Below are 18614 nucleotides of genomic sequence, written 5' to 3'. Positions count from 1 at the left end.
TAGTATTGAGCCTTCCTGTGCAATTTCTGTTTCCCTTCCCATAAACGACGAAGATGGTGGACTTCCCTGATTAAGAAATCAATCATATTAAATCTAAATCACCATTCCTTATAATGCAGAGCAAGTGTTTAGAACACTTCAAAGCCCTAAGTAACTTAAAACTAGGTAACTTCCCATAAGTATTTGAGTCCTGGTTAATTGTATGGCTTTTATAACAGCAAGATTTAATTTGTGCAATGTCAGTCAATGTGCTACTACCTAGAAAGATCAAATTAAGTAACTAATTATTTTGACCAATTCTTGAAAAAATAATAAAGGTGAAAGATGGGTTTGATATTTGAAAAGTCTACTTTTGACAAACGTGGTTCAGAAGATCAACAAGATATGCAATTAAATTGCTTAATGATAAAACCTTGTGTAGCTCTGGATAGTACAGATGAGATTTCTCCAGTTTCATTGGCTCACTGTGCCATCTTGTGTTATCTCACAGTACTGCATCAGCAGGTAAATAAAAACTTGACATGCAATGTATTGAAAACAAAGATGAAAACTATTAATCCTTTTGGAGATTTTTATTACTTTTTTGACAAATATATATGAAGGTTTTCCTTTCGAGGAAACATTCTTTTCAAGATACGTTTACAGCAAATCATTCCTATAAAGAGACAGAATCGTCTGATATCATCAGAAGATATATGATGGAACTAACCTATTTGTAAAAAAAGAAGGGAAAAAAAAGAAAATAAAGATAGTGGTGCAATTTCATATTTGCAATGAATCAATGAGAGTGATTTATTTAAAAGTCAAACGCATGATTTTTGGTAATGCTAAAAACAAACTAATTTCAAATGCCTGATGGGACAGTGCCATTTTCAAACACGATTTAAATTTCCAACTGTACTGTGATAGATGGGGTGGATTTTTAGTTTTGCATAAAGGCACACAAGCATTGATAACCCTCAGTTGAGCATTGCTTTTTGGCAAGACATTGGTCCCATTGGGCAGTACAATAATTGTTCAAACTACAGAAAAAGAAAAGTCTTTGCTTGCAAGAAAAAAAATACATGAATTCTCAAACAATTAAGCTCAATAATGTACAGAGAAATATCGGGCGAGCTCAAAACCTGGGACCTACAGTAAATCAGGGCTGACGATACAATGGGTCAGAAGCATGGTGCTTCTCTGAAAAGCTTTGTGTTTAACTTTGATGGAAGACCTTCATCTATCAGAGAGGATGTAGTTGGTTTAGGGATCTCTCCTCCTGCTGTAGAAATGCCTGCAAGCTTCTTTTCCCCTGCCTGAAGTTGCTCTCCTTCCTTAAGAAGGGCATAATGATTAGAAGTCTGAGGAGAGTCTCAATGTTACTAAAACTCCTTATCTGCGAGGTCTTCAGAGTGTCAAGCACAGTAGTGGGCAGATAGCCTGCCAAGGGATCTAGCCATTTCTCCTTCCAGGACTTCATCTCAGTTTGGAGGGAGGTTTTGTCTGGCAAATCCTCTTTGTACTGGCGGAACACAATACCATCAACAACGCTGGTTTCAACTTTGGACATTGCAAAAGGCACAATCTCCAAACACTTCAAGGTATCCACTAACTGCTCTGTGAAAAGGTCAGTGACTTCTGAAATGGAGTGCTCTACAACCTTCTTGCTCATTGATTCTTTGTAAAACTCACTTAGGGGCTCTAAAAGCACCGAGTGCAACATTGGAACCTGGAGTTTAGAAGCCAGCTGCACAGCTTCCTTGAACCATGCCTTGTGTTGGGAGTCAAGATCACTTTTCAATTGACTGAGGGATGCTTTCAGACCGGGCAAGGTGTTTACTGCAAGCAGAATATCTAGGGGCTTGCCTAGAAGGGACTGACTTAGCTTCTTGGTTCTGCTCAGAACGTTCTTCAGCACCACTGCTGAGAAGATAAACTCAAAGTTCCTGACCGCATCAAAGAACTGTGATGCCTGCCGCCTGTCTGGGCCACTCCCTTCCCGCTTAAGCTCATTCAGGCAGAGCATCACTGCCTCTAAAAGCTCTACCATGACTTCATGCATGTCGTGGCTTTTATCCCAGTTTTTGATGAGTTTGTCCCTCAGCTCGGTACCCTTTCCCTCATCAAGCTGGAACACATGAATGATCATGTCTTCCAGTTTGTTCTGGCGCTGTGGGTCCTCTGTGAGCCAGAGCAACATGTTCTCCATCAAAACCTCACCACTGGCTGCTTCTTCTGCAGGGGACGACCTGGCCAGCCATACATTAAGGGACAAGGCAGAACTAAAGGTTTGGATAGCCTGGGGGTATTTCTTCGCTATTGCTGAACATACAGCCCTCATCTGAGCTCCTATTTCACCAACACTCAACAAGGCCTGTCCTCTACAATTTTCCATGGTGAGGCCCCATTTTTCTGACAGTGTTGTCTCAATAGCATGTGCAAGGAGAAGTGGGTCTTCATTGAATGGGATGAAAGCCAATGTCTCCTCACACTGGATGTCCTCTTTGTTTAAATACCTGACGCACAGGGGGACATATGGCACACTACCCACCTCAACAGCCTGCTCACTTATTATAGTGAAGAATTGAGAGTCCGAGAGCTCCTTGAGGATTTCTTCACGCTGGTGTGGTTCATAGAAAGACATGGTTGTTCTTGGTTCCTGAGTATCTTCTATTATCACAGCAATCACGTCATCAGTGGACAGCTCTGCTACACCGGAAGCATGCGTCTCACTCTCCATCGGTTCAACCACAGCTGGTCCTAATTCGTTTTTTAATTAAAGTGAACATGTGTTAAATCTTGTCTGAGTATCGTTCAACAAATATTGCAAAACGATACCAAAACTCAATACAGATTATTTGCATTGCAAAACAATACAAAGTAAAATGATACGATATGTTGTCGTTTACATTTCGATATACTTCGATTCTTGAAATTAAAATCGATTTTTCGATTCAGTTACTATATCGTTACACCCCTAGTTGATAGCATGCAAGTCATTTTTGTCACACAATACCGTCATACACGGATTACAAATTAGGCTGTAGGTATCAAAATTAGGTACCGAATGACATGGACATGGAATGATATGGACACAAAGTGGGTGCCTATGGGCTATAGTTCCAAACATTGCTCCTATGGCTGGAACTATCCCATTGAGATAGAATGAGCACTTCCATTGTTACAATGGGAATCAACGCTAGTGTCACCACTCTTACTATATTACTCTGGATTAACCATACCTACGACCCTCCAAACCTTCAAAACCGCCCTCAAGACCCACCTCTTCAACATTGCCTTCCCTAGCTAACCCTTTTCACTGTCTTAATGATTTTTAGCTTCTAGTGATTCTTTATTTTTAAGTGGTGCAACCACTTCTACATCCAGCTTTGTCCGTGTACCTGTGTACGTACGTCAAATGAGCACGAGTGGTGTGCGCATGCGTGCGCGTGCACCACTGGTGTGCGCACGCACCCGCACCCGTGTGTGTAGTGCCGTGCATGTGCGCGTGCACCACTGGTGTGCGCACGCACCCGTGTGTGGATGTTGTTGCTAAATAGCGTCAATGCTAGCGAGCTAAAATATAGCCATCCTTGCTCTGAGAAAGCACCAATGTTTCCATCTAGACCACCGGATTATCAGCAAAAACCTCCGAAAATCGCGCTAATTGACCAAACCATGGAAAGCTCCGTAGATTAGGAGTTATTCAGCTTTTAGTCTGCCTGTATAATGGGAGGTGGACGGCAGCGCGCATGCGCGATCCATAATAAAACTAATCTAACGGAGCAGAGAGAGAGAGAGAGAGAGAGAGAGAGAGAGAGAGAGAGAGGGGAGTTGCGCCACTTGGTTCACACAGGTGTGATTTTTTCTATTAAAGTTGTTTTTATTTGTGTTGTTCTCTGTAAAGACCCCCCATGTAAAGCGTCTTTGGGTACTCAGAAAAGCGCTATATAGGTTTGAGATATTATTATTAAAGTGAATATGTAGATGATAGCCTAGATGATAATGAATGGATACAGACCATGGTTCTGAACTAAAATGGACATGTGCACATATTGGTTGGTGTCATGTGTCAAAGAATCCTTCCAACAAAACTCATTATGTTCAGGCCTTTAAGTTAATGTAGCTTTAACTTTACACACCATTCTTACACTGTTAAGTTTAGTCTACACATTACTTAAACCTTCTATATGTAATAAACTGGGTCTGTGTTGACTGTACCATCTCTTTTCCTTCTACACCAAATCTCTTTGCCAAAAATAGGTAATCTACAAGCTCACACCTTGTGGATCTTGTATTTTTGGTGCATGTAAAGTACATTGTAGCCTAGTGTTCATCATAACATTTTCACTTACCATTGCCCAGTTGTTTCAGAATCAGTCCTCGAAAGGTTTCCTTCACCTAAAAACATAAAATAAACCATTTTCATTGACTATGAAATACTGTGTAAAAACAACGCCATTAATTAATTTACGACATAAAATATACAATTCTGACAAAAACGTTTTATATACAATTGCTACTGTGAACTTACCTGAGAAAGACACTGGCTGCTCTCTGGATGAAGTTCCATGCACTTCTCAATGATCTCTTCTAGTCCCTGCAGAGTCGGCTGATGAGTGAGGAGCATCACACAATCCGTTTTGCTTCCCTTACTAACAGTGCTCTCTAAAAGTTCCCTGATTGAATTCAGTGTTGTCTTCATCAAGTCACACTCTATGCTGACACTAGGCAACACGGCCACCAGTCTGAGCAGCAAGGTAATGGTGGGGTGGCTCTGTGACTCAGGGTGGAGTATCGTTTCAGCGATGGATGTGGGAGGCGCAACATCCTGGTACTTCTCCCTCCAGACAGTGGCCCAGTCATTGATTTCCTGCTCCACGGTGTCAGGGTCAGGGAGATCTGTCAGGTAAAGACTAAATGGCTTGTGTGTGGACTCTGGGAGGATGGCCTGGGGATTACATGATGGCAGCAAAGACAGGACAGATAGCGCTTTCAAGTGGCTGTCTGAGAAGCTGTAATTCATTTCTTCGATGAGACTTCTGAGCAGAGGAACACTCAGGTTCTCTCTGTAGTATATCTCAGGGGACTCATAGGCGTTGGCTTCCTCTGGGAAGCACACTTGTTCAGGAGCCACTTTAGTAGCAAGTTGATAAGCCTGCTCAAACCAAGGGGCATGCACAGTACCGATGTTCTCCAGCATTTTGTTAAACGTCTCCATGATAGCAGGGATTTTCTCCACCTCACAGATGATGTCAGCAGGGTTGCCACAACGGAAGACAGTGCTGCAGTTACGGAGAGGGCCACAAGCATTCTTCAAGATCACAAGTGTGACTATGAAGTCCACACTTCTCAGAGCGGTAGAGAGAACTTGTGCATGCAAAGACTTTGCGCCTGTGGCACTGGAGCTGACAGATTCCAAGCAGCTCAGGATTCCCTCCAGTGTGTCAACAAGGATATCAAAGAAATCCTCCCTCTTCTTCCACCTCGAACAGCAAGTTTCTGGAATCTCCTCCAGGGCTTCCCTGGGTGTATTCAAGAGCCCATCAACAGCCTGTGCCAACTGCTCCTCCAAATCTGCAGAGTGGTCAAAGAACAGTAGCAAATCCTCCACAATATCTAGCATCTTTGTTACAGAAGGACAAGGCACATTTCCAACCAGCCAAGAGGCAAGGCCACAGGACTCACTAGGTGTGATGACAGACAGAGGATACTGCCGAAGGAAATTCAAAGACATTTTCTTCAGACTTTGGCAGCCGGAGCCCAAGTACATGAATGCTTGGCCACGACACTGGGACATTGGCAAGCCCCAGTCTTCGATGAGAATTTTGGCGAGACTCTTTGCTTGCCCATCACTTTCACAGGTTTCATCAAATGGTAAGAAACCAATGAGCTCCACTTTCGGAGCTGAATCACCCACATACCTTACAAATGCAGGTAGAAAGGTTTTGTCGGCAACTGTAACAGACTTGTCTGTAATAAGAGAGAAGAAGGGTGACTCCTGGATTTCCTGGAGTATGACATCTCTGATTGCTTTTATGAGCATTTTCATCATTTCTTCCTCAGCTACGGCAGGGGTGGATTTTCCATCATATCCAAACCACTGACAGTTACCGAGCTCCTCCTGGATGAACGTTTCTTGGTCCTCTTTAGAGATTTCAGACAGACTGCTATTCTTCTTCCCCAGTGATGCAGCTAGTTTGAAAACGGTCTCCAAACTTGGGCGATTATCTCCTCTATGGCTGTTCTCATCTGGTGGGTTAACGTCCTCTGCCTCTTTTCTGGCAGTACATTGCTGAATCATGAGTTCCTCTGCCTCTTCTTTGACGTGATCAACTAAAAGAAAATCCAGAAGAACACATCAAGACACCAGAATTGGTCAATGTAGCCTCTTAAGACAAACTGAACTACACTCGACGCAGTAAAACTTTTTCACGTAATGGACCCCCAAAATGATATATACACTCGCATCTCAAAACACAATACATCCCGTTACATTAGGCGGGAGCGTGAGACCAGTGCCAGTCAAATGGGCGAAATACCACAGTAGAAGAGATCCTCTGCAACCTAGGAAAAATAAAGAGGAAGGTGCACGGAGGTGTGGCCCGGTCTCCTGCGGGAGGTTTGCACATGTGCAGTGTAAACAGGAACTGCGATTTTTTTGTGGATTTTCCATGTTTTTTTGATGCTCGCTTTGATTGTAACTTTTATTTTTGTGAAATGACAAAGGAACATGGAAACTGTTCATTCAAGTGCTGTGGATGATATAAAACATTTGAAAAGGGAAGGGTGACTGCTGTTTAATTCTCAACTGTTCTGGATCTTATTATTTACATCTCAAGTTATGAGCTTTCTATCTAGCACCTCTGCTGGAACACTCCATCGCAGTTCCCGTTTACACTGAGCATGTGCAAACCTCCCGCAGGAGACTGGGCCACACCTCCGTGTACCTTCCTCTTTATTTTTCCTAGTCTGCAACCAGGAAGTGCATCCCCCCAGGAACCTCAATGGGGTTGTTTTGATCCGTGGATAATAACCTTCCAAACACTGGATTTTGGCTAATTTTGAGAAGAAAAAAAGTTATAAGCTGGCGCGTGCACATCAGATCCGTATGTAGGCTGTCTAACAAATGAAATTAAAGAATGACGAATGATGCACCAAATATTCGGCCGGAGAAAATATTCGTCAGAAAATGGCTAAAAATGCATTTTCGGCCAATTCGGTTTCGGCCCCAATAGGCAGAAAATGTATCACCGAATAGTATATGCAATTAATGCATTAAAAAGAGCTGAATAAATGTTTTATGGACCCATAATAGTGATTATTATTTAAGTAAAGTTTTGCCATAACCATTTATTTTGCCATAAATCAGATAGCTTTAAGGTACGGCCATGACATCAATTCGGCCAAGAATTTCCCTTTCGGTGCATCCCAAATATATATATATATATATATATATATATATATATATATATGGGTTTTTTTATTCAAAATGACACGATCTACAAGCTCATAGCTTGGCACGAAGTATATCTGCTATTTTTGAATAGTTAAAATCTAAAATGACACGGATGCTTTCCCGTTTTAATGGGTTACCGTAAGTGAAAATCATTACATTCAGTAATAATAGTGTAAATTGATCACAACAATACCTTCCATATTGTTCTCAGCGTTCTTCATGAGACCTTTCGATTCCTTGTCCTGAAAATACATAATCAGAGAGATAATAATAAACCATCAAATCAATCAATGTGATTAAAAGACAAACTTAATTCAGTGCAATATGTAAGGCAAAGCTAAATGAACAATATTTACCAAGCAGATGCCCTCCAAGGCTTGAGGGGTGATCTTCAGGCACCGACTCACCATCCGGTCAAGGTCTCTGTTGAAGTCAGTGCTCACCTGCAGCATAGCCAGGCATGGGGTCCTGTCTTTGGGGCTGGTATTCCTCAAGTACTCTTGGAACATCTTGTGCCGCATTACTGTCCCACAATCCTCGAGGGCTGTACTGGGTAAAACGGACATGATCCTCAGTAGAGTATTGATGTTCCCAAAGAACTGCATGAGTGGCAGACGCAGTGTATGAAATATCGTATCTGGGATGGTTACAGATGCAACTTTGGTCTTCCATGTCACTCTCCAGCAGCACAGCTCAGTGGAAAAGTTATCAGGATCAGGAAGATCACTGCTGTAGAGAGGAGGCTTTGACTTCAAGCTCTCAAACATGTAACTTACAGTTACAGAGCACGGAACCAAGGAAAGGAAGTTCAGAGCTTCCTTGTGGTCATCTGAAAATTGATCCTTCACTGCATTGATCAGGTTATCCATAAGAGGCACACTCAATGCATCCTTGTAATAACCGACTGGCTTCATCATGTTATCCATTTGCAAAGAGGAGTTTTCAGGTACATCAATCTGCACTCTTAAACTCTGTGCCATAGCACAAGCTTCATCAAACCAGTTCTGGTGAAACACCTTCATATTCGTTTTCACTCGGTTCAGTGTGGCCACAACACCACTGATTTGGCAAAGTTGGGAGGCAGCACTGAAATGGTCTTTCTGGAGGGCTGCACTCAACTCTCGGGTGAACGAGGAACTGTTCTTCAAGATAACCATGGCAATGATGAAATCAAAATCCATTATCTTGCGCAAAAGTGTGTGAGCATGATCAGACACGAAAGCTTTCCATCTTTGTGGATTGTTCTTGATTTTCTCTAGACATTCAACCAAGGGCTCTAGCATCTGCACAAACACCTCGTAAGAATCATGCTTTTCCTGCCAATGACTGCAGAACTTCCCTTGCAGTTCTTGGACTTTCTCGAAGCTCTCTCTGAGACCAAAAGCAATGACATGGTCCAACTGTTTTTCAAGAAGGGCACTATCACCAAAAAACGTCAAGACCTCCTCAAAAGTATCCAGAGCCCTTTTAATTGCCGGCACGGGGATGGATTTTGACCACCATGTGTTGAAGGAATAGCAAGAGCAGTGGGTGCATATAGCAAGGGGGTATGTCTCCTGGATTTTGCAGGCAAAAGCTTTTAGCTTATAAGACATATCGCCAGAGCCCAAGTAGGCTTGGCCTCTACAGTAATTGAAATCGAGACGCCACTCTTGTGTAACTATTTCTAACAGGCACGACTGCATGACTTCACAGTCAAGATCAGAGTCAAGGAATCCCATCAGCTCTAATCTCATGACATCAAAACTATCAACAAACCTAAGAAATAGGGGGAGATAATCTTTTTCCCCAAACTTCACAACACGGTCAATGAACAAGGAGAAGAATGAATTCCCCACTTCCATGATTATTCCTTCCCTGACTGCGCCCTCGCAAACAGTGAGAACCTCTTTCATCTCAGACTTGGACACATACTCTTGTTCGGCAGAAACTTCACCAGCTTTCCTGCTGTGGTGGCTACTTGCAGCACTTACTGCAATCTGCAATGCGGATTTGAGAGCTTCTCTATCAGTCTCTGCACACTTCATCTCTACAAGTTTTTCACTCTCCATTTCCAGGGTCATGATTTGCACTTCTTCTTCATTGTCCCGCTCAGTATTGGTTCCATCACTTTCTAAGGCGAGTGCTGTAATGAAGATGTGAGAATGTTTATCAGGCAAGATTACAAATTAGAAATAAACAATTGTGTGTTAAAAGACAGATTATGGTGTTTTGGGTAACTTAAATGGCTGCCATGGGCTTACTTATACTTTAATGACGGAACATAATGTTCAGTTTTTATAAAAGAATGTTAATTGTATTGAAATTAAATTAAGTTTGACTGTGGAAAAATACAATTGGAATTAATGACAGCTATGCATAAATCTCACCTTCAGGAAGTTTTTCTTCTTTGCCATCGCCCTAAAAATAAACACAATTAAACAATTAAAATATTTTCTTTAAAGGATATCTCATGTTCATGAAACCAAAACCGTGCAAACTATGACAAGCAATTGACTAATACTGCATTTTACTTACCATTTGCAGCAACTGCAATATATCAGGATGCTTTTGCACATAGGATTCCACCATTTGCTCAACACTGAAGTGCACGTCTTGGTTTACAAAGACATATGCCATGCTACACCGCCTCTGGTCCTCCGGCGTGCCTGTTAGGTAGGAATGACATCGCTCCAGCACCATGTTGTACTGCCCATACACGTCTGCCTCTGCATTCACACATGGAACAGTGCCCAGCACTCTCAGCAGACTCTGCACATTTGGGTAAAACCCTATGTCTGGAATTTTCAGTGTAGCAAAGACAGTGGTCGGCAAAATCCTGCGTTTGCTGGCATGCCTCCACTTCACTTCCCAACAGCCAAGCTCTTCATAGAATGTGTCAGGCCTGGCGAGGTTGTTCAAATTTGCATCTGCCACTTTATCCCGTCGAATACTGAAATTGTGATCGGCCATGTAAGAAGGCACCAGTGAGAGCCATCGAAGAATTCTCCCCATTTCAGTGCTGAACACTCTCTTTACCTCTGCTACAAGGTACTGCAGGATGGGCCTGCTCAGCGTTTCTTTGTACAAGTCCTCCATGGGGGTTTCATCCTTAGTTTCTTCGTTTGTCTCCAATAAGATCTCTGGCTTAGTGACCTCAACTCCCAGCTTCCTTGCTCGGCCAACTGCATCTGAGAACCACTTCCTGTGGAGTATTGAAATCTCCTGCTGATATTTGTTTACCAGCTTTAGGGCATTGGAAATTGTGTACTGCAAGGTGCTGCTGATGCTTATGACTCCCTTGAGACTTGAATTTAGAATGCTCACACAACAGAGAGTGTTCTTCAGAACAACAAGGGTAATGATGAAATTGAAATTCTTCAGAATGGGCTTCAGCCGTGCCATCTGTTCAGCAGTGTCTTCGTCCACCTTTGAGATCATCTCATTGATGCAGTTCAGGAATGGTTCAAGAATCTCCAACATGGTCTGAAAAGCATCCGTGCCGTACTCCCACCTACCATGGCTGGCCTCCTTGATTCTGTCTGCTTCACCTTTAATATGCCCATATGTCATCTGGATCTTTCCATCCAATCTCTTGCAGAGCTCTGGCGTTCTCCTGAGTAGCGCAGCCACCTCCTCAACAGTATCTGCAACTTTCTGAATTGAAGAGACAGGCATGCAGCGGATAATCCAAATGTTGAAGGCATACGGGTCACTGGGTGCCAGCACTACTTGGGGAAACTCCTGAAGAATCTTGCAGGTCAGGTCTCGCATCTTCTGACACATGCTGCCTGTAACCAGATAGGTGAGTCCTCGACAGTGCTCCATTCGCAGACCCCACCTATTTCTCAACTCTGAGATGAGAATATAAAACAGACCCTCAGCATCTTCATCACAAGGCAAGAAACCAACAAGGTGTTTTTGAGGGAACCCCGTTACTGTGACAGACCTAACGAAAACTGGGATTTGCTGCTTGCCCTCTATGATGGTTACATCTTGGAGCAAAATGGAGAAGAATCGTGCTTGACGTAGGCTGCTCTGTATCTCTTCCCGCATGAGGTCCTCACTGAACTGAAGGATTTCCTTCTGGTCAATTTTCTCCACACAGATGGGATTGAGAGTCTGCCGACCTCGTGCACTTCCCATTTGCTCATCCGCACTGGTATTTGCACCATTAATGCTGAATCCAGTGAGCGCAAGGATTTCTTTGAAATAGACTATTAGGATCTCTTTTGCGTTGGTGGTGGCTACATTGTCGGACACCTGGCCATCTTGTTGTGATTCATAATTCACACTGTTCTCTCCAGATACTTCATTTGCTTCCTCAGTCCCAGCGGGGGTTAATTCACTTTCTGATTGGAAAAACAAAATATTATAAATATTAACAGTAGTCACAACTATACGATGCAAAGAAATGTTCAGAACAGGCAAGGCATTTATCCTCATCTTTTGGTCTGAAGATGAAACAAACGTACCTTTAGTTTTCTTCACAGCAGAAGGTTCCTCTTGCGTCTGAGAAAACAAAAGAAATGGACATTCAAAAGGTATTGAGGTAGTACACAGAGCTCACTACTTTTGGTCAAATTAGTCCAAGCAATGCAGAGTAAATAAATTAAATAAAAACATTAGTTGCATGAGGAACTACATCATTACTAGGGGTGCACCGATGCATCGGCCGACAATCGGTAGGGGCCGATGTTTGCCTTGTTAACTGCCATCGGTGCATCTGTAAAAAACTTGACTTTCACCGATGGCAGTAGCCGATGTTCTGCTCTGCAGGCAAATCCGGTAATACACCCTTGTACGGAGATGTATAGAGCGGCTGCGTGTCGCTCAGTGTAGGCTACTGAGTGGTGATATTCCTCCTCCCCGGTTAATTTATGTGTACAACCTTTATTCAAATAGTTGAATGTATGTATGTATTTTTGATCTATAAGGCCAAACCTCATTTGAAAGAATATATTCAGAGTAGGCTATATGACAGCCTTTTAAAGGCGCAGTGAAACGGAAATGGTGAACAACATGAAAATGGTGTTTCCACCGGTCTGAAGTTTCTGAACCAATCAGAGTGTCGCATCCCTTCAGGCGATGGGACGGTAGCTAGGGACGGTGGCTAATGCTATGCGCAACAGCGTGGTGTTGTTTGTTTATAAATCAGACGGTCGCCCAGCACAACCAGTTTACTGTTATGTGGCTTATTTCTACCCTATAATGTTTTCAGAAACATATTTTAGCGTGATGATTAAGTTGAAACCGAGTAATACACTGTCTGAATGTTATCTTGAATGGAAATAAAAACGGAGAAATCTGTAATCAGAAGCAGCTGTGTTGCATGGATGCGCAGACATGGGGAATTAAACATGTGAGCTTCATTTTTATTGGCTTTTATCGATGTGTATCTCTACACGTCATCACGCAGCACGTTTTCGTTTTAATAAATAAATAATACAATCGTTTTTATGGATATAAAAACACACAGAAATGAGAATTTTCCCATTGTTTTGGCATCCATTGTTAGGTATGCTCATATGATGACCACGGATATGGTCTAAAAGTGTGAAAAACTTATTTTTCATTTCACTGCGCCTTTAAAATCTTTATATTAGAATTTTACACAGCTGTGCTACCAAACTAATTAATACATCACAGTCTGTTTGCACAAATCTGGGTCAAATCAATGAAGCAGCAGGAGCTGCTCCCATATTCTCAATATTAAATAAAAAAGACTAAAGACTTTGCCTGCTATGCATGTTCATCATACCTTAATATGGTCAGATAGGGACATATGTGATAATTTGTCCATTTTTTCCTACGTGCCTGCCCTGTGCTGTGTGTGGGAGAACAGCTTCAGAAACTGCCACCAGGGCCAGGGGGTGGCCGTGCCCACGCGTGTGTGTTAAATTAAGGGAACACCCACCAAAACCACAACAAACTGTCTTTTTTTAGCGACGCTATAGTATACTGGAAATTGTAATGAATTAATGAAATATGGGAGGAGGCAAGGGAGGAAACTACGACAGACAGGCTTTGTTAGGACTCAGGAGGATGCTTCTTTGGTAAAGTAAATGTTTCTATGTATGAGCTATAACATAAAATTAAACTTTTCCAATTTCTTTGGTGGTTTCTTTTAGCTCCTGTGTATTTTCTATCCCAACAAATATGCAATTCTGAATTAGGATTTCTCATCATATAGGGGCTTTTATGGAAATTGCTCTCAGGAACAGCTCAACTGATTTGGTCATATTTTTGTAATTTTGTATAATTCCTCCCTCTCTTCAGTCTTCAGTTCCAAATTTGCATTTCAACTTTCTTTACAATGTTGCGACGTTACATTGTTGATTTTCCAAGGTGGCATGTAATGGAAACAAGCCTGTGTTTATCTAGCATTAGTATTATAATGACTCAACTATTAAATAAGTTGCATATCAGCACCCCCACCACCTCAGGACATTGTACTGCAGCTAAAACAGCTTCAGAAGCAAAAAAGAAATGCCATGGAATGGTTATATCTGAGTGGTGAAGTGATTGAGGCTCAAAACATTAGAAGTAAGTTTGAGGGACATAGACAATATGATATTAAATATTAAAAACAGTTAAAATTCATGTTATAGCTGCTAACTAAATTGACACTGCACTTGCTGCCCTTGTGCCTCGAGACACGAGACTAACTTGGAACTGTACACAGTTGACTTGTCTTGGCCACATTACTATTGTAGCGTTCCGAGGCGTAGTGCATTAACCCGGTCGGTGCCAAATTTTGCACGCACACTCCCTGGATGCCAACGATGAAACTCCCTGGATGCCAACGATTGATAGTAATTTATATTACTCCTTCAGATTCTGTCCAAAAATGCCGCAAATCGTAACACAGTATCTCTATAGTCATGTTCAAGACGGATCTGTCCGATATTTCATATTAAATCTTAATTGGCTAACATTGGCTTTCAAAGTTTGCAGCATTGGCCCGTTTTGAACAAAAAGCCTCAAATCATGAACACAGCATGCAATTTACATGAAATCTTTCACAGACTTTCCTATTAGGCTGAGGAATATATCCCACCCTTTTCACATTGGCCTGTTACACATTGGCCGAGGGGCACAGCTCGTTAACAATAAATCATGCACGGCAAAACGCAGCCAACAACAATGCACTGACGTGCACCTCTTGCGTCATCATACAGTGATATACTTCAGTTCAGGCAAGAGCAATCTACCCCCCTGAGCTCCTGTGGCGGGGAGGCGGCCGCGAATAGGCCGAAATAAACGCATAAAACTAACTTTTGTTTTTTCTTTTTTTAAGTTCACATGCACATGCACATGCACGTGTACGTGTACGTGTACGTGTACGTGTACGTGTACGTGTACGTGTACGTGTACGAACATGAATGCGCACATACACGGCACCTATTGACTACTATCAATCGGTTGGATGGGGACACCTGGGAACCCCCTCAAAGACCCCACTTTGAGAACCACTGGCTTAGAGGAGCAGTTATCTTTTCCATTTTATTTATTAGTTTTTGTGTTGAATATGAGTTCTCAAGGCACAAGATGTCTTACCCACATATATTGGACTGTATTGGATAAAACCCCAATAGTCAAATTTAGTGAGGAAAGCCATTTATTTTGTTACAAAAACAATTAACAATATGATAACATGAAATGAAACACTTACAGGATGTGCTCGTTTCCTGTTGCAAGTTGATGGATTGTTTGAAGGTGGTGTGAAGTCAAATATTGTTGGAATGGCATCTTCCTTCAAGACACAACTGGAAGCACTCTGAAACACAAATAGTAAGAGTTTATGATGTAGTATGTTTATTTGGTTTGAGCTTTTGCCTACAAACACACCTCTGCCACATCATATTGGGTAAAATATGGGTTTATATGAGCCAAGTTTATATGGGTCCATTTATTTTTGTAATAAATGTACCGATAGCTATTAGCTAGGTAGCCTGTGCATAAATGTATTTACGTGAAAACATATTGAGCTGCTCGTTTGATCAGCTGTAACCACCAGGAAGTAAAACTGATCTACCCCTGGCCTCTGTAGCTGCACCACCAGGAAGTAAAACTGATCTACCCCTGGCCTCTGTAGCTGCTGTAGAGTAGAAACTATCATGGTAAAACAGATCACACAGGAGGGACTACAAAATAACAGTGGAACTTGTGGAAGAGGGGACATTTAGATGTTTCATCACTTTAGTGTTTTTTTACAGCTAATATTGCCACTGCTTTGTCTGAAGCAAGATTAGCTTATCAGTCAAATTATTTGCAAAGCCAGGAGTGCTTGCTGTGGTTGGCTTTAGATGTACTTACTTCAGACAATTTAAATAACCCATCACACTGTGGGTGCATTTTGTTTGTCAATTTTCAAAGTTAAAGCTCTGCAATCAATGCCGTTTGGTAGCGGCAATATTTTAATATGATTGATGACTTCACTCCAGTGTCTCCTAAACAGACTAGAGACTACTACAGATTACTACAGACTTGCAGGCGAAAGAAGTCGTGAGATCAGTCAGTCATTTGGGGGGTGTTAAATGAGTGGCGCTCTTATCATTATAAATCATATTCCATGCTCAGTCAATCAGCTGAGCACATTCCGTGCTCATACGGACAGACACATACACAAAGCTGTGCATGCCACTCAAAGTGACTGAATGCACAGAGCCGACACAAAGTCACAGACAGACGGCTAGGCTACTATGGCGCTACAGTGTCTTTTTCAACAACACATGAACACATGCAATGTATTTTTCAACAACACATAAGCATCATGCACATTTGAGAAATTATAAAGATAATGACTGCACTGCAGGGTGCTTAGGGCATGGGAACAAGTTTATTTGTATTTTATAATATGGCGTATTTATGTATAATGTTAATAAAACAATAAACACAGCGTGCCTACAGCACAGTGAGCACACTTAAACTAATGATCGATAATATAATAGCTAGAATGATTAGGGAAAAAATGGAAGCCTATCATTTCTGTTTGAGTTACTGTATGATTACTCACTTCACAAGCCTTGCACATCCACAAAGTAAGCTAATCCAATGTTTCAGCATCCTCATTTTCAATTGATAAAATTACCAATCTCTAAGAGCCTACAGCGAAAGTGAAAACTACAGCTGTCCACACTGCCTGCCGACAAATTATTATTATGACATGACTAAGAATTGTCAAGTAAACACGTTTATTTTAAATAAAGGCTCTCATTTTTAAACATTTAGGCTGCAACATTCGTTTTTTTAGCCGGAAAAAATAAAATCCCTAATAACCCTACTCTGCTGAACCATTTGCTCTTCCCTGAGGTCAATCAGCTAAAGCTTACCTGATGGGAGATCAATGAGGGCTCAAAGTGTTTTGCACAAAGTCTGTAGAGCTCGTGCAACTGTTCTGGAGGTTTTGATGCCAAGTCCTGGCGATGACAGTTGTTCAGCCATTGTTTACATCTGTGAAATGAAAGGTTAAGAAATGATACATTATATCATGACAAGAAGCAGTAATGTTACAAAGAAATAAAATATATATATGTAATTGCATTACACTACATTTCACACAGAATAAGGCATGTTTTATTATCCCTGCAATTTTTGTAGTATTTTGTAGGGTAAAGGGTTTAGGGTTCAATGGGTAAAACAAAGTTTCACAGTACGGATTAATTTGACATAGCTTCATGCACTCAGGGAGGACTTTTACTGCTTGTGATGTTTTGCTAATTAATTTCACCCACATAAAATTGCAGGTGTCGGTGCAGTGAAGAAAGGTACTTATATAACTATTCAGTCAAAAATAATTAAATAAAAAATAAAACGAGGATGATCACAACATATATGTATTATTAGTTAATCAGATAAGTCAGACCATTAAACCATACGATACCTGAAAATAATTTGAAATAAAATATATGGCAACTTTATGTGAAATTCACTCCTTCCAGAAATATAGGTCTGAGTGACGTTTGAGCAATAGGAGTTCAGTTTCAGCACTATAATTTCCAATGCTTATAAGCGATGTTTACTATGAGTTATTTATTCAATATATAAATCAATATTTTTAAGTGAATAGCCCTGCAAATCGATTCTGTCACAAAATGAGCACAAATGAAGTGACAGATCAGTAGGGGGCGCCATACTGCAATTCCCGGAGAGGAACTTTTATTGTAACCTTCATTCAAAACTAAACCATCATAAGACTAGTAGTAGTAGACTACCTTTTCCTGGTAAAGTACAGACAGTTTCAAGTTCTACAATCCACAAATGGCCTGCGCAGATTAAAGTGAACGTAACATGGCCTAGATGAAGATAGCAAGATTATAGCTGGTGGTTGGGAAATTATTTTCCGTAGGGCCCCAGGTTATCAGTCAATGGACTAAAACAACATTGAACCACAGTGGGTGGGTGTCACACGCATTGATGGCGATGTTAATTACATAACTAAAAGTTTTGTGTGTGCTTTATTTGAAGCGTCTTTGGTTGTATATACAAAGATACCATTTGGCCAATAATTATTAATGCGCATAGAGCAAACGGTGAAAAGAACAGAGTGATTTTCACAGGGACTTTTCTTTCAGGAATAGTCTGCGCCATTTTCAAGAGTTGTCACTAGTAGCTAGCGTGCTGCCTGCTAGGCTCCTGCTAATGGTGGATGTTCTGTGCACACCCTGTACAGGCTCATTTATAAACTACACCATCCACGCAAACTCTCACCTTTCTGGGTCTACGGGGAAGCTGAAAAGAGGAGTCGCGTTGTCCGATGATGAGTCCTCTCTGTGAAATCCACAGTTCGTTGCGGCACAGCAGTCAGTCATTTTGGACTGCATGTACCTAGCTAGCTGGCTAGCTAGTAGCTAGCACGCTAACTGGCGGCTGCAAGCTTGCTAGCCTAATGCAAACCTGTGTCTATCTACTGTGTACTAGCACAGCATGATGCCTCATGCAACAGAGATGAATAACACTGGAATCGACAGGTGGACTTTTCTAAACTCGTCGAAATTCAACCATATGAGCTGAGAAATCAACTCATTTCCTTTCTTTCAAAAGTTGATGCTGCGTGATGTGCCAGAAAAGCGTGCAACGACATAAACCAGGAACTAAGTGCAGGGAATTACTTGGCCAGCAGAGGGCAGAGTGAGGCAAACGTTGACCACGCTTGTAGATCTGCTTCCTTCCTGCTGCTCAGCTCACAGCC

General features: G+C 41.6%; 1 protein-coding gene across 1 annotated transcript; it reads right to left on the bottom strand.

Annotated features, from left to right (window-relative positions):
- Nucleotides 1–557: 557 nt before the first annotated feature.
- LOC308327196 (uncharacterized protein) lies at nucleotides 558–18504 on the bottom strand. Its single transcript, XM_080780423.1, has 11 exons — nucleotides 18134–18504; nucleotides 16756–16876; nucleotides 15096–15200; nucleotides 11896–11932; nucleotides 9959–11772; nucleotides 9811–9841; nucleotides 7798–9566; nucleotides 7635–7683; nucleotides 4517–6318; nucleotides 4338–4383; nucleotides 558–2742 (listed from the first exon to the last, which is right to left on the bottom strand). The coding sequence occupies exons 1-11, from the start codon at nucleotides 18244–18246 to the stop codon at nucleotides 1226–1228; spliced, it is 7404 nt and encodes a 2467-aa protein (XP_080636549.1). The 5' UTR covers nucleotides 18247–18504; the 3' UTR covers nucleotides 558–1225.
- Nucleotides 18505–18614: the final 110 nt, after the last annotated feature.

This window comes from Protomyctophum bolini, assembly GCF_963924005.1.
Source record: "Protomyctophum bolini genome assembly, chromosome: 13".
In the NCBI taxonomy this organism is placed as follows: domain Eukaryota; kingdom Metazoa; phylum Chordata; class Actinopteri; order Myctophiformes; family Myctophidae; genus Protomyctophum; species Protomyctophum bolini.
Note: the sequence above shows the minus strand (reverse complement) of the source record. Positions and strands in the feature narration are given on the sequence as shown.

Coding starts and splice junctions, on each gene's coding strand:
- LOC308327196 (XM_080780423.1), bottom strand. CDS start 18,246: ATGCAGTCCAAAATGACTGACTGCTGTGCCGCAACGAACTGTGGATTT. Junction 9,567..9,810: donor AGAAGAAAAACTTCCTGAAG/GTGAGATTTATG, acceptor TCTTCATTACAG/CACTCGCCTTAGAAAGTGAT. Junction 4,384..4,516: donor GCAGCCAGTGTCTTTCTCAG/GTAAGTTCACAG, acceptor TTATGTTTTTAG/GTGAAGGAAACCTTTCGAGG.